The 16,835-nt window shown below is 38.5% G+C and overlaps 1 protein-coding gene across 3 annotated transcripts in view; it reads left to right on the forward strand.

The window, feature by feature from the left end:
• The window catches only part of ETV1 (ETS variant transcription factor 1), a 77,671-nt gene that overhangs the window by 10,286 nt on the left and 50,550 nt on the right, over nt 1–16,835 (forward strand). For all 3 annotated transcript variants that reach the window (XM_090046889.1, XM_090046890.1, XM_090046891.1), the window contains one exon: nt 2,928–2,981. In XM_090046889.1, the coding sequence (XP_089903015.1) occupies nt 2,928–2,981 (54 nt within the window). The remainder of the gene's footprint in view (nt 1–2,927; nt 2,982–16,835) is intronic.

The raw sequence follows: 16,835 nt of genomic DNA on the forward strand, positions 1-16,835 counted from the left end.
AAGACTCCCTTTTAATTATCCAAACTCGGGGTACAAAAGCCCTCTTTTCTATGAGTAACGTGATGGTGCACCCGGTCCATTTGCTTTTGCATAACTAGCTGCTGTTGGAAAAAGTCTGTGTTGGGTGGATGATGGCTTGCTTTTTTGTAATGACCATGTGTGAGTTTCTCTTTGATTCTTCTCTTTTTAAATAGGATTTATAATGGGGAATAAATTAACGATTCTGATTGCCACACATCCTTTGGTTAGCGGGGCATTGACTCTTACCCATATATTGTTTTCAGGAGAGGCTTTGTGGATTTGCTTTTTACAGTACTTGATCTTTATTTAAGCGTTTCAAGGAAAAAGTGTCTAATGCTGTGTATAATTTTACAAAATAAAACACGTTGCTGCCTTTTGCTGTGTTATTCTTTTTTTGGAGTGGCTTCTCGAGGTGTACATATTAGTACATGCATTTAAATGATATTACATTTGACAGTATAAGTCACCTATTTTTACTGTTGTTAGAAAATGGTTTGTGTGGTTTTACTAGGTTCTTGTAAATATTTTGATGTCCAGAAATAAATTATGCCCAGTACTAAGATTTGATTCTTTTCTGGTTCACCCCAGTGCAAAGTATTACTGTAGTCAATGGAATTTTACAGGTGGGGGTGGAAACAGGGCCTTAAAAGTGGGTTTTGCTTTATACTTCTTTGGAAAATAAAGGACCCGATTCGCCGTTGATTTTTTCCATTTCCATACCATTGTAACTCCACTGAAATCAATGGAACAGGAGTAAAGCAGGGGTGAATCATGCTGGGATTAAGTATGTGCGGGGGGGCTGTAGTGTCTCAATGTATAGTGGTCTCAATTTTGCTACCACCATGCACACAACAGTTATTTTAGGAGTTGCTTGTATGTGGTAGCTCAGAACTGAGCCCATTTATTTAAAATGTTTTTTAACCCTCTACTAGTTAGTTGAATGTAAAAGTGTCAAATCAACTATGTTTCAAGGAAAATATATTTCGTATTGATATTTTATGGAAAAAGAAGCTAATAAATGGAAAGACACTATGCTTTATATGTGCCTCAAAATTAAACATTCTTGGGGATGTGTAAAGATTTCTTTTTTGAATAGATTGCTTGGCAGCATGACTTCAAAACTCAATTGTCCCATAGCGGTCAAGTATCCGATATATGGAAAATGCTCAAGTGTAGGGGTCAAAATGAACAACTGAATTTACAGACTTTTCATTTCTTTTTTAGTTGATTTTTACCACTCTTGGTGCTTGCATTGCTCTTGAGTTCCTATTTGGTAAGAATTCTGTGGTTTCTTTTGGAGAAAAGAAGAGTTTATCGTACCAAAATCTACTAGTAATAATTGACGTGGTAACAATGTACATTCTATGAAACTTTAATCTTCGATCAGTTAACATATCTACAGATATACCTCTTTCTCCTTAAAGGGATAGTGCTGTTAATATAGCTTAATATATTTTGTGTTATTAATACTTCAGTACCTCCCTGGTTTGTAGTTTTACCAAGGTCTTTTATTTTTAATGTGAGCTTGCTACAATTAATTGTCTAGGATTCTAAACATGTATCTTAGAATCATGTGAGCACTGTTTTGCTGCATCGTGGGCCTGATCCTGAAATACTTATTCAGAAAACAATTTTCAGTTAAGTAAATGGGATTTTTTTTCTGAGTAAAGAGTGAAGTTCAGGTCTATAGGTTATTGTATAAACCTGCTATCAGTTCTTTTGAGTGCTAAATTTTAAAGATTACAGTCTTCCTTCTTGGCTAATATAAGTAATTCCCACTAACGTAAACAAGTTACGCCAAGGTGTTAGTGTAAACTGAGTCCTTAATATATCTTAGACTAAAAAGTTTTCTAAAATGTTTGAACACTTTATTTTTGAATATCTAAACTATTAATGTTGCAACAAATGATTATATAACTGAGAGATTATATACCTCATGAAACATGTTGGGTGATGTTATGTTAATATGGCATAATGTCATCTTTAATTGTATTTATGTGATTTGCCCATCTGTAGACAAGAGTTGTCTAAACTAACAGACTTGCAAACGACTAATTTCATGGTAAAATTCCAGATACCATAGCTCGACAGAAGAGAAAGGGAAAATTAAGTTACAGTAAACCAAGTTTTTGCTAACTCTTGATATCTCTAAAATTGGTAAGAACATAGTTGTTTCATGATCAGTTTAGCTCACTTGAGTGTATAGTGTTTACCTCTCTCTCTCTCTCTGTATTGTGCTAATGTCTTCAGTGTTTACAAGGCATTGACCTGATTTGAGAAGTTGGTTATGGTCTCTATTTTGCAACAAAACAGAAATGTGATAGATCACCAAAGGACAACCATGATGTCAGAGCTCCTAATACAGTTATCGCAGTATTCATAATAGCAGCAGTTGTATAGATGGGTCAGAAAGTTACCTAAAAACAAAGATTGCAGAAGGCAGATGGACTCTGATTGTAGTTCTTGAATTAAATAACTATTTTGTGTCCGTCCAAGAAAAGATAAAATTTGTAACGTAAATTCTGTGGTCTAGAAAAATGGCAGGTTTTTTTTCTTTTCTTTTCTCTTTTTTTAAACTCTCTTTTCTCTTATTTTGTTTGTTTGCCATGAGAAATTGGACCCAATTATAAGTGTACCTGCAGGCTAAACAGACATAGATTTTAAGCACTGGGATTTATTTTTGTATATAGGTCCTTAATACCACCTCAAAAATTCACTCTTAGCAGGTTTTACCTATGGAAAGGTAGTTTTCATGCCTGATGTCAGACCTCACAATGGTTGAGCTAACAAAATCCTAGTTTTGACTTTGGCTGGGGTTCAAGTTTAGCAGGAAAATCTTTTATGCTTTAGTGGCTTCTTTTAATTCTTTCCTCTTTTTTTTTTCTCCCCCCCCCCCCCTTCTTCAGCTCAGGTACCTGACAATGACGAGCAGTTTGTGCCAGACTATCAGGCTGAAAGTTGTAAGTATAGTATAAATCATCACTTTCTTAACATTTTTTGTCTCCATTTCTATTATTTATTGTGTTGCCTGCAGTCATGTGACAGTTCTTTCTGCCTGTCAGTGACATCAGCGCAAGGAGTAGACGAAGTAAGTAGGGTTTTGAACTGTAGCCAGTAAAGGTGATTTTGGCTGAAGGTGTAACTTTTAGCAGGTGGTACCATTTTCACTTCTTTAGTTTTTGCCTCTGAAAGCAGAAAGAGTTTTCTTATTCAGCATCATAGGAATAGTGGAGCTTTCTGTTTCTGTAAGCAGTGGGAGCAGGATGGTGATGCTATGGAACCAAGTAGCCTGAGAGGTAGGCAACAAGTCCCTTTTACAGAAGTCTTTAAAAAACATACAGAAAAATCCCAAATTATTTCTCTCATTTGTACTTAACAAAGAGAAGCGGCACTGAGCATTCATTTGCATGGCCTGTTTTAGTATGGCATGTCTTGGCATTCTGTGTGGCACCATGAGCCAGAACTTGCCATCCTTTTCTCGAAAAAATTGCGTTTGGAGTTCATAGGACTTTTATCTGTTAGAACAGCAGGAATCAGTCCTTTAGTATCGGGTGCCTGTTTTTACTGAGCCCTTTTGAATAAGAATAAGCTGGACATTTTGTTGTGTTTGCTAGCCCTCTTACTCTTGTCAAAATTGTTTAAAAAACACAAAACAAAACAAACCCAAGCCATGTATCTCAAATATTCATTCCTGCTGCTGCCAAAATACTGCTTTTCTGTTGCACACTGACCCTCCTTTGAAGTCCCTTATACCAGCGTTGCTCTGTGGTTTGACTGGCACAGGATACATGGAAGAAATGACATAATAGACATTACATGGCAAAGCCAATGCTATCTTGCATCCTTCCACAGCCCTCAGTATGCCCATCTCATTAGGCCATAGCAAGTCTGGTCTCCATCAACAGAGGTCACTTCTAAACATTGTCTGCTTACAGCAGTTAGAGTGCATGTCTGTTTTCGCACTATGATAAATATGTTCAGTTATTGAGCCTATGATAGCGAATTGCTGCAACCATCTAACACAAATTTAGCTTTAACTGCTTTAAAGTGTATAATAAATATGAAGTTCTCATGGAAACATTACAAACACATCGTATATCAAAATTTATTTTAAACTACATTTTAAAACCATTTAAAAATCTTTATTTGGCAGATAATTTAGATACCCATTTGAAAAAAAAAAGAATCTATTTCTTGAGACTTGGATACTATAAAACCTTTATGAACAAAAAAAAATTCTCCCATGGTCACACATTATTATTGTCATATTAAAGTTACTTTTGCTTGTAATCAGTTACAACAAATAATTTCCTTCAGAATATTTACTGACATAATGCAAACAGTTAATGGTCATTTTGTAGACTTTTGTAGGAAGCTTTCGCCTTCCATTTTCCTCTTTCCCCTTTCAATATGTTCTTCTAATACAAGGTCATATCAACCAAAAATTGCTCCATAGATTGAAAATAGTGTTGCTGTACATGGGTTCATATGTCCGGATAAAATTTCTGTATGCACAGGTCTTTTTTTTTGTATGAGTACAAAGTTCTGCCAGCACCTTTGCTACCCTGCAGTTGTCTTTACTGAACAACTCAATGATTCTTGGAGAATAATTTCTGAACTGTAAATTAAGCGACACATCAAAGGTTGTCACTTCTTTTTGGTGATAAAGAATTTTTCCTAAAACGGCTACTGTATTCATGCTGTTGTATTTCTGAGTTCTTTAGCCACAGCTTACATAGTATTATCAAAGGAACATTTATTTCTTCATTTCAGTTGCTTTCTTTATCTTAAGGAAAGGTCAAGCGAGCTTCCTGGAGAGTTACTCTGGCAAAGGTTACAGAGTTTCAAACATAGATTTGGATGAAATGTACCGAGCTCTGAGCTCTTCAGAAAAGAAATGGAGAGCGGTGTAAGCAGCCAGAGGGAAATTACTGTTGTGAAACACTGCTTCCCCACGGTTTTGACTATTTCCTTTAGGTTTTGAGACTTACCATTAAATTGTAGTATAATTATTTACTGTATTTAATATATAATGCTCTATAATGTACACTTGATGAACAGCCTCCAGCGCTGCAGGAACCTGTAGGGTAGGAGAGAGCGAGCCAGTTCAAGTGCATGTGAAACTATGGGTTCTGTGGGTGGTGTACGTAACTGAGATAAAAACAGAAGCGAAGGATGGAGACATAACCCTAGAAATATGGTTAACAACCACTGTTCCACCCAGAGGCAGCTTGCCCCATGCTCTGCCTGCATTTCTGGTGCGTGATTTCACATCTCCAAATGTCAGTGGAGTTCTTAGAACAAAACCTTGGGCTTTATACAGTTGTACATGCAGGGGAGAGAGAATTTAATGCTTTAAAGCTTAGTAAAAATGACCATAGCCATAACTTGCAGGTGTTACAACCTAGAATACACATGGAAGAGTCATGTTATTTCCTTCTAGATTCTTCCATTAAAAGATATGTTCTAAAACTGATGAAAAATTTATGGGGTTAAATTAGTCTTGAAGGAGAGTCTTTTTAACTGAATAGCAGTGGTAAGAAGGAGGGGGAAGCTATTTTCTAATCAAGCTCAGGATTGTAGCAATAATGGACTTTTTTTTTTTTTTTGCAAAACTTTTCATGTGTAGAAAATACCTGTGTTGGCAACAGGGAAGAGTGGATGCAGAAAAGAAGTTGGCTGTTGCATTGAAAAACATATGCTAGTGCTTTGAGTCAGTGAAACTACTGGTATTTCAAAATGATTCTAGTTTAGATACATCACCCACTTTACCTGAATAAGTAGTTGCTTTCAAGGCTAACTTGGAACCTTGAAAATGCTAATATGAGTTCAGATTAATGTAAGAAGCAAATATATAGATGGTTTGGGATACTAAAAATGTTAAGTCTGAAAATGAGCAGGCAGAAGATGATGTGGCTATGTTAAAATTAATGGAATTATATTGATATATGCCTACTGAAAATCATGGGCATTAACTCATTGATTCCTCCTTTTTATAAGGTAAAGCAATTGGCTTTTGCTAACTTGTTCTTCACTATCTCAGCAGTGCCTCTCTTTCTCTTCTCTTTCTTTCTTCCCTGTATCCTTTTTATATATGTGGCTTTATTCCTTTCTTTTTTGTACCCCTGTGCTTTCTACAGTTGGGAACAGACATTCAAAAAGCCCGCAGCTGAAACGATCTAAGTTGCATGCTTTTCTGTATGCGGCGTAATTTAGATCCACAGTGAAGAGAACACAGATTTATGTTTGGTTGGGGGGCAAATCTTAGACTGGGTTTTGCCATTTCTAAATCAGTCTACATGCCAAACTTCTGCTCTGTTACAGGCATAGATCAGTTTCTAATCATTTATACCAGTAACAGTGTGATGTCTGTACCTAGCCTACAAGTTGATTTACAGCATTTGGCAACATAACTTATGAAAGCTCATGGCTCTCAGTTACTCTGTAAGGTGCCACCCCACCCTACTGTCTAATTTTGGATTAATACAGCTAACTGTCTCTCTCTGTTTCAAAGCCTTAAAAAACAAACCTCGATTTGAAGAAGAATCTGTTAATTTGAAAGCTTGTCTAAGTCTATCCCAACCATGGAGTGGTCTAATCAAAGAAATCACCCACAAGAATCCTTGCCTCTTACAAATCTTGATTCAGCCTTTTTTTGTTGCTCTGATTGTTGCTTTCTGCAAACATTTGAACACTACTTTTTATAGGGAGAGATTCTCATAAACATAAATATTAAGCTTGAAATAGACTGAAAGCAAAAATGAAACTGCACATTCAGTACTGCACTTTGTCCTGCATGGCTTAGTTAAGTCAGGCAGAAAGCATGGTAGATTTACACCTTATAGACAAACTACACTGGGGATGTATAGCATAAGCTTTTGTGAACCTGTGCTCATTTCAGATGCTGTGAAAGCATGTCACAGAGCAGTGTTACCAAATAGAGTGATTCTGAATATGAAAGACAGGGAAGGGAAGGAGGGGATGGATGGGGAAGAGAGAGAAGTGATTCTGATACTTGGGGCGGGGGGGTGGGTAATGTGGCCATTGCAAACCTTCACCGTGGTGTCCAGGAAATGAATTTGTGAGGTAAGTCACTCACCTAGTGAAAGAACAGAAACTAACATGAGACTTACCCAAATAAGCAACCTATTGCCAATCAACAAAAAATGTTGCATACAATCTGGTCATGAAAATAAATCACCAAAAATGTTTGAGAACATCACTGTTTACATGAGATGTGGTGGGAGGGAGGGAAGGAAGCAAATCTTCAAGAAAACTTTTATTTGAAATTGTTTTTCTCTTGCTAAGCTTGAGTCTCCTGCTTGGTTACTTCATACAGCAGCAAAGGGACTCTAAGTTGTTTTGTGGAGCTGATCTAGCATATGCTGTATTAAAAAGATAGTGACTTTACAGTGACTTGAGTATGGTAAGTATATGAGAAGTTTATTGTATCAAAAGCAGAAAAATGGCTCCAAAATTTTCACCTACTTCTCTTTCTAAATGTCAGCTACATTTTCTACTAGCCCTATCCTCAAAGGTCAGCAAAACCATTTTGGTGTCCACATCAAGCCTGTAATTGGTTGCTAGGAAAAAGTGGCCTGTTTGCTTCCTGCGGAAAGGTTTTCAAGTGTTTGAAGTACATAGTCATGTGCTGATGAGGAGCCAGATTAATCACCTATTGTAGTCCACGCTAAGCTCTCAGCAACTCTGGGGTGAATAAAAATGGACCCCAGATTTGCCATCCTAAAAGCCAAAATTGATCAGTTGCTAGAAGCTAAAAGAGGTTAATATTTTAAAGCTTTACCTCTTCCCCTCAATAGCATTCATGACAGGCGAAGGAGGAACAAGGGTAGTATTTGCTAGCATTGGCTGATGGTTAAGGGATGTTGTTGGCAGTGAAAATTTACATTGTCAACAACAAACTGATTTGTAATGTGACCTTGGTTCAGTTATAAACAAGGATTACCGTGAACCACACCAAGATGTTTTTTCCTTTCACAGTATCATTTTCTGGTGTTGCATTCTGGATTTTTATTTATGTCCTGTTCCTTTGGAGCTTCTTATTTTCTTTCTCTAAAATCTAGATTATCAATTTAAGATTACTGATCAAGTCTTTCTTTTGTCTATTATTGAATTTTCTTGTTTTGAGGATTTGTGCTCTGCGTTACCTGATTGACCAGGCTCGCCTGCGCATGATCTCTTTCTCGCTCCGTTTTTTGTTTATGTATTGTCTCCGTGCCTTCACTTAACACTGCCAAGGGGTAAATGTTAACGTTAGACCACAGCTGTTGACAGTAAATTGGAAGGGCTGGCTGTAAAATCTCATGGACTCAATGACTGATTAAACTTTAAGATAGGAAAAAATACTTTTTAGTAATGATTTTGGCTGTGATCTTTCAAGACCTTTTTTGCCAAGGTTAGCAAAGGAGTTATTTCACTGTAGATGCTGTGATACTTAAATTATTCAAGGCCCATGCTTTTTAGATGCTCTAGTTTGCAGTCTTTTTAAAAGCCTATTAAAGATTCTTTATATGCGGCTTCAGGTAGCTCTGTTCTTCTGTCCATTTAGGCAATGTCTTTGCATTTAGCCTGCCACTGGAAAATGCTAAGTGTCAAAATATTTGTGTGAATGCGATATTACAGTGGTCTTTTTTTTTTTTTCTTGGGGGCTTTTAGTGATTTAAATATTAAAAACAGATGGTGTAAGAAGACATTTTTCTATCTAATTCAGGCTGGAATATCTTGTGATCAGAGCTACTGGCCCTTTAATTTTAATTTAATTCAAGGTTATTTTGTTTAACAAATACTTTCTTTTTTACTTGGAGCTGGAAGTATCAATGAAATGCAGGTTCTGATGCCTGTCAAAGTTGATAGGAACGTAATAAGAGTCATATCAGGCAGTATCTTCATTTTTATGCCTCTATTAACAATGCTGTCGAGTTTATTGAGGGGATAATTTTGCATTCACTAGAAACAGTTGTCAGCTGACTAAAAAACAAACCACAATTTTTTTGAAGTCCAGTGTTACACTGCCTGATTTAAGTGGTGAGTCAGTGCTTAAGCAGCTGGTAATCATGTCTTAGTAGTACAAAACGTCCTAGAAAGTACAGTTGCTGCTAGTGTTTTGGTTTTCAAGGTGTGGTGATTTGAAGACTCACATCAGGATACAATTTTCCTTTTTTAAGTCTATCTTGCTATAGAAGTGTCTTTTCTTTAAATACAGTTTCTTCGGGTCATGCCATGTCCCAGCGCTGCACAAAGATTGTTCAAGGTGGTGCTTCGAGTCTTTTCTTATTCTTTGCCCAGAATTCCCATTTAGTTTCAGCTGCCAGTGGTTTCTGCAGCCGTTTTGTTTAGTTTTAAGCAAAAAGCCAAAATGACAAACTTCCTTGGTTAGGACAGACTTTTTGTCAAAGACTGATGAAATATATTTGTTTAGCTCAAACCTGAGAGGCACTTTTTAGTGGCTAGAACAAGGGTCAAGGAATGAGGACTCCATGGGTTTCTTTTCCACCTCTGGAGTCTACATGACCTTGGGCAGATCGCTTAACTGCTTTGTTTCTCCGCATGGAAGTGAATACAGACATGCATGCATACCTCACAGGAGTATGGCACAGCTTCCTTAATTATCTCTTCTAAAAGGCATTGAGATCCCTGGATAGAAAGGCTCTACTGAGTACAAAGTAATGGTAGTGGTTGTTTTGTAAAAGTAATAATGGGTCAAAGTCAGGTTAACAGCTGCTGTGTGGCCCTCATCCCTCCCTTTTCTGCCAAATGTTCTTGCCTTTTTTCCTTTCTCCTTGCAGTTTTTTTTTCTTTTTTCCTGAAGTCACTAACATTTCACTTTAGCTGCTCTGACTTTTTAAATTCACATTTGACATAAATTTATTTGTGATTAGTGTCTGTGGATTCATTTTGTGGTTCAGCCTTGGGCATCAGTCTGTGCTAGGCAAGTTTTTTCCTTCTTCTGGAGGAGTCTTGGAATTGCTTAAACTTAATCCAACAAGTCAGCAAAAGATAGCCTGTCTTTGGTTAAATTTAATTCTTGAAATTAGTCCTTTTATAATCTATAATGCCTTCAGCTCTGTTGTCCTGATAACATCTTTGAAAGAGTCTGGATTTATTTTGTTTTTAATAGGTAGATTTTCTTTTCTCTCCTCTCTGCATTAAATTTCTAGCTCTGAAGGATGGAAGAACCTGGTAAAATGTTGTTGTTTTTTCTTATCAGTCTTATTGATATTAAGTACAGCCAGAGTAAGAGTAAGGAGAAGCACAAGTCTACATCCTCTAATGATATTATGATCCTTGCCACAGTTGAATCCCTTTAGACATTTGGGCTTTTCCTTTTGAACCAGCCTTCATGCCTTTACTCTGGATTGAAATTGCCTTTAGCTGTCCCAGGGGAGACAGCAGTCCTATTATGTTGATGTGGTCCACTTGTGTAGTACTTGGCAACAGAGCCCGGATGCGAAGTGACCTGATTGTCTCCAGCTTACTGGACTACAGAGCAGTCCAAGTAACTGGACAGCATTTCTGTGTTTTTTTGGCTCCTGCTGTACACTAGAGCCCTACACACGCTTGTCCCTTCCAGGCCAATCAAACCCAATTTTTCTTGGTTGGACCCATTGTCCTTCACTATTTTATTGCAGATTAAAGGCTTTGGTTACATGAAGAGGTTATCAGCTAATGAATAAACTTCAGTCATCCTGTCCTGTGATAAATCTGTCTTGTAGATCAAAGATGAAGCTTTTAGGACTTTCTTTCTTTCGAATGGTAATTTCTTAAGGCTGTCAGAGAACTTCCTTAGGGCTGTTTACATAAAAACAAAGACATTCAATGTTTTGAATAAAATATGTTTAATTTTCAGTTTTGTCAAAAACCTTCCATTTCTTATTTGAGGAAGTTTTGTGTAGAATTTGAGAGGTAGTAGTTCTGCTAGTCTATATGGGAGAAGAGGTCCAAACAAAATCCCTGAATTTAAATATCCTTAAATATTTGGGTTTTTTGAAACTCAGATTCAGTCCTGCAACTAATTCACTTCTATATTGAGTGTGTCGTCATAGAAAAGATATATTCAAAATCTGTTTCACTTTGTTCTTTCTTTTGCTTCCTGGATCAGCAACTAAAGACAAAAGTCAAAGTCCTTAACAGTCAACAATAAGCTTTTCATAGGATGGTGGAAGGGAGAAGGAAAGAATGACAGTCCTGGATATATTCAGTGTTGACAGATCACAGAGGCTGAGACACAGAGTGCATTCATGTTCTCTGCAGACCATCCTGCTAGTAGCTGGTCTGTGAAGTACTCACGTACACGTACATGAAAATGCTGTCCCTCATTTTTTGTTTTTTGTTATCAAATTTGGAGATAGTTGTAGTGGGTCAATATATAAATTGGCCCTGATAAATAACTAATAAAAATATATTATTATGTCTATTAGCCACACTTAGGGCATTAAATTGAAAAAGAAATGCAAGATTTTGTCAGCTTTAGAGATCCTAAATATGTGTTTACTATCAAAAATCTATAGTTGTGTTTAAACTTGCAGGCAGAAAACCAGTGTCTCTGAAAGCAGGATACACAATCCTGCAGTGAATGGAAACTTCACCTGAGAAAGGACCAGGTTCACTCCCCCCGCCAGCTCTTCTCATGCTCTGTATTTGACACATTATTCTTACCATTATCTGGAGTTTAGGATGACCTTGAATTAAGGTGAGAACAGGAGTAAACTAGAGCAGTGAAAGATGTGTTGATCCTTGATTCATATTCCTGCTGCCTAACCTGAGGAGTGTGGATGTAAAAATGAGTGAATCGTTAGCAGTTTTATTTCTGGTCGACTTTCTCTTTGCTGCTGTTTGTTCAGCAAATGTAGTTGCCAGTAAGTTAATGTAGTGAAATATTTTGAGAGCAATGGTGTTTACTGCCAATTCTGGGAGTCACTGAATAGACAGAGGACAACCTTCTTTAATTTTAACTTAACGTTGTGGGTCATGATCAAGGACACTGGAAAATCACAGGTGCAAGGAGCTTGTTAGTTATTGTGTAGAGTGTTTTTGGAAATAAAATAGCTTTTTTTCTTCAGAGTCTAACTTGCACTTTAAAAAGCAAACATTCAGCTCTTTGCCACTACAGGGACTTAATGCTGAAAATTGATTACATGTTTTCTTATTAATCCAGTCTTGGAAAAAAAGTTCACCTTAGCTGAAACTGAAGTAGTAGCTTTCTTAGTAAGGTGCTATTATGTTTGTCCAAGGCATTCGCAAATAAATGACTCCAACCACAAGTGTGGGGAAAGAGTGCTGTCAGGCTGTCCGGCACATAATATATTGTAAACATAAAGTAAAACTGTACATGCACTGGTATTAGCAGATTCAACAGAAAGTAATTTAAGATTCACATGTGCAGATTCAACATAGAGTTCACAGGTGCCAACATTCAAAGCAGGAACTATATAGAACTCAGGTTCCAAAGTCTGATCTATACAAACTCTATGTACAGAAATACATATACAAATACTAGATTGGTTTGTGCTTATTGTGTATTGTTTGTATAAACTAATTGAGGCAGTGTGATGGGGCAATCTCCCAGGCCCCGTCACAGTAATGGCCATCCTGCCTGTCTAGGGTATCCTGCCTGGTCTCGTCTGCCATGCCTTTGTTGTAAACTGATGTTACAATAAGTGGGAGGCTGCCCATTTTAAGACCCCGATGTCTAGGGGTATACACATGACTCCAGCCTACCCTTATCATGTCCCATGCTTCACAGATGTCATCCTTGAGTTGCTATTTGCTCCAGGTTGACCTGGTGGCTGCAAGGCTGCATGATTTGCCTGGGGTTGACCTGGTGCCTACAAGGCCCCATTCGCTTGCCAGGGGCTGACCTGGTGCCCAGACTTGCTGCCGCCCGGGGTTTCACTCCCATCTTGAAGCTCGGCCAAACTCAGGCCCTTGCTAGGCCTCACATATTCCTCCTTTCTCTCCATCCCAACAGGCCTCGCTCATACCACCCACTCTGACTGGGCATCTCGCATGCTGCCCCACACAGAGCCAAACTCAGTCTGCCCTACTACCTTGAGTGGCTCCCGTAGGCCATCGGGCTTGCCTCCATGGCTGGCCCTGGCACAGCCTCTTGGGCCTCTCCCACAACCCTCATCTGAACAGGGACCAGCCAATTTGCCTGGTGCTGGATGGAGCTCTGACCCAGACCCCTCTCTGGGTAACTCATAAAATGCTCTGACTAAGCCAAAACCTTCTTTCTGGGGCTCTGGACCCCACTGGGTCTGTAGGAACCTCCTGCCATCCCCATTGTTCCTCCCTTACCAACAAGGTACTCCGTGAGCTCAGCCGGGGGTTGTTGCTCCTTTGGCTGTTTGCAGCAAACTGCTGCCTCAGCTTAGAGAGCCAGGATCTAAAGTGCCCACCTCATCAGAGCTGGCCTGCACCTGCTGGCTGCCTGCTGTCAGCTCTTAAAGTGACTAAGCACCAAAGGTGCTCCATCACACACCTTACCCTTAAAATGTCTACGGGGGGGGGGGAGAAAGATCTCCCTGCTGCTCACCATACAGGTTCCTCTGTAGCTTGCAGCAGCATATTAAGTGGCAAGCACCCCGATTGTGCTCCGCCACTTAAGACAGCTTAAGAAACACTTCGATTCACATACACGTTGATTTTTCGGGGGTTAAATTTAAATGAGATGCCTGATTCTCAGTACCTCAGAATATTGGCCTTTTTTGTTTAGACTCCTAACTTTAGGTATCCAAATAATGAAATCCTGAGAGTATGTTATTTATTTCACTACTGGCACAATGATTCTTAATTCTACTGACCCATCTCAGTAGCCTGCACCTTGTCTAGTAGAAATTTAAATAGTTTTTGCAATAGCTAGTTTTTTCACAGGTCTACAGAAAATACCTGGATGCACAATAGATTAAAGATGTACAGTTGAGTTTCAGTCTTCATTTTGACTCGTATTATGCAGCATCAGTTAGTATTGCCTAAATGGTAAGTATTCTTTCTAAAGTGACATTATTGTAGGTCTGAAGTGCTGCACATACTTCCACATACAAGTCTGTAAATGAATCTCCGGTTAATTTTTAAGGCTGAGACAGATTCAGTGGGAAATCCACTTTAGAGCTTCCTAGGTTCCTAGAAGGATGCACAAACTTTAGATGTGCAACTGTAATTTAGTGAAACAGTGAAAGGATTCACGGTGATTTAATGAATACGTTGTAGTAATGTACCATAGGTCTGCACATGGAAGGAACAAACTACAGAATACAAACATCCTGTGAGGTCCCAAAGGTTTTGTGTATGGGATCATCATACATACATATCCTGGACATCCAGTAAATGGTTCTTTTCCAGGTTAGTCTAGCCCCCAAAACATGATATCATATTTCATGTGCAGCCCATAAGAGCAGTAAATAAATGCTTAAAACCATGATTTTCATCCCTTTTATAAGGAGTTCCTGGCATCCCTTGTTAAGACTCCAGCATCCCTCTAAGTGACACATTTTAGCTTTCACTGTTTTTTTTGTCTACGGAAAAGCAATTCTTCTGTTGCAAAGAACTCAGACCATAACAGGACAGAGTGTTTTTGATACTATGGATTGCTATTTAAAGTCTCTGAATTTGTCTTATAAATCATGTGGAAGTCATTGCACGTCTAACAATGTTAATATTGATCCGCTTCCCAGGTCACTTTGGTTGAGAATTACTGGGTTAAACTCTTTAGTTCCTGCAAAGGCAGTATGCATACTCTGTACACACCCCTGTGGGGTGTAACTCGCTGCCACCTGTGAGCTGTACTGACTAGTGCAAAAAGCAGGGGCATCTGTTTTCTTGGAGTACAAAGACAGCAGTCACTTCAGTACCTGGGTACAGGCCAAGCATAATCTGAGCCCAAGAAAGTAATAGTTTTAAAGTTTGTAAGTCAGCAGACAAAATTTGCCCAGCTACACAGCATTCAGGCTTCAGTGATTTGGCAGATTTTGGAAAAAAAAATATCACATACCAATTAAATGAGCTATGAAGGTTTCAGGAATTCTTGCTCTTTCTTGGAACTACTGTATATGACTGAGCAAGGTTAACGGGGTTGGAATCTGATTCATTACTTTTATGTTTGCTTATAAAACTCAATGTGCATTGTATGCGGTTTGTAAAATTCATTGTTAGACTACAGCAAGCCTTGTTGGTGTATTCTTTTGCTGTTAAAGATGCAGTCAACTTAAATCACATTCTGAAATTTTTCAGTTTTTATTTTTATTAACGCTACACCTGATTGAAGCTAAAGTAAAATCAGGCCTTAACTTGTGTTTTTTGTTTGTTTTTTTTTAAATTTGTTTACTTTGTACATGGGCCAGCCCTTCATACAATCATTTTTTTCTTTTTACTGGCCTCTGTGGTGGCTGTGATCTGTAGTATCTTCCCTTTTAAGATAGGGAAGACTTATCCCAGTTGTATTGGTGGTGAAACTGATGCACATAATAATTATGCTTTTTAGATTTGGAGCCCAAAAACTTAAATTTCCCCCAATTGGAAGCCACTTTTTTGAAAAGGTAAGCTTAAGTGTCTTGCTCAGGTTCCCACTGGCAGTCTGTGACAGAACCAAGAACTAAATCTAGTTTCCCTGATTCTCAGACTGAATTTTATTGATCTCCTATTTTGTCTGCTGCTTTGGTTTTTGTATGGATCAGTCACAAAGCAATGGAGAAGTGAAAAAGCAGCCTTAAAAACTTCATGACTGGAATATGACTGGAAATTCCTTAATTCTGGTGGAAGGAGCTGGAAGCAAGAATAGTACCTGACTACCATTTGGTCATTTTTTCTGGAATCTGACCAAATGTCACACTGAGTACTCTTTTAAAGTAATTAATGCAAAAATCAAATTAAGCGATTTATCTGTTAAATCATCTGTCATAAAGCAAATAAAGGCAAAATCATGGCCATTTCAGTCTCAACTGAATTTCCTCAAAGCTTCCTTTGGACTTCTGTTGTCCTTGTAGTTCTAAAGACTGGGCCAAGTTATGTTTAAGACCCTTTTGAAAAATTACTACAGAATTAAATAGAAAATTAACTTGTTCATGGAAAACGGCATCTCTCTATCTCTAATTATTACCATAATATCTGAGCAGCTCTAGGGTTGTGATTTGCTAGGTACCTACCCTGTCTTCAAAAGAGCGTATCCATAGTTTAAATGTCCAAATTCTTCCTCTGGCGATTGAAACAGGAACATAAAAGCTTAGGCTTCTTACACAGGCTTATCTGTTTCCACAGTTTCTCTCCTGTCTTCAGTTTTAGTTTTAAGTTCCTAAGAGACCCTCCCATCCTTTTACATCCTGGCTGAAATTCATTGGGCCCACTGTTATTCTTAAGGTAAAAACAGACATGGTCAAACAAAGTGGATCAGAGGTGGTAGGACACATCCTAACAGAGCAGATTCACTTTATTGGATGAAACACAAATGTGTTTCCCTTGTCTGGGAATTCCCTGGGTCCCTGTTGCCCTTTGCCTCCTTGTTGGGGCCTGTCCTGACCCATGCATCATATGAAGGCACAGGTCCTGGACCTGGGGAATCCCTGGCACTCTCTGCCTCCTTGTTCGGAGTTGGGTCAAACATATGAAGCATGGGTTGGCACAGGTGCTGGCATGGGGTGGCATGGGTCCTGGGGACTTCCTGGTAGCCTGTCCTTCTATGGGGCTTTTGTCAGTTCCCTCTCCAACCCACGCTTCATATAAATGCGTGCGTCAACACAAGTCCCACTGTTGAGGCACGGGGTGTGGGAATTCCATGGGACCTATGCCAACCTGTGCCTCTA

Source organism: Crocodylus siamensis, chromosome 5, assembly GCF_052110815.1.
Source record: "Crocodylus siamensis isolate JL-2025a chromosome 5, ASM5211081v1, whole genome shotgun sequence".
NCBI classification, from domain to species: Eukaryota; Metazoa; Chordata; order Crocodylia; family Crocodylidae; genus Crocodylus; species Crocodylus siamensis.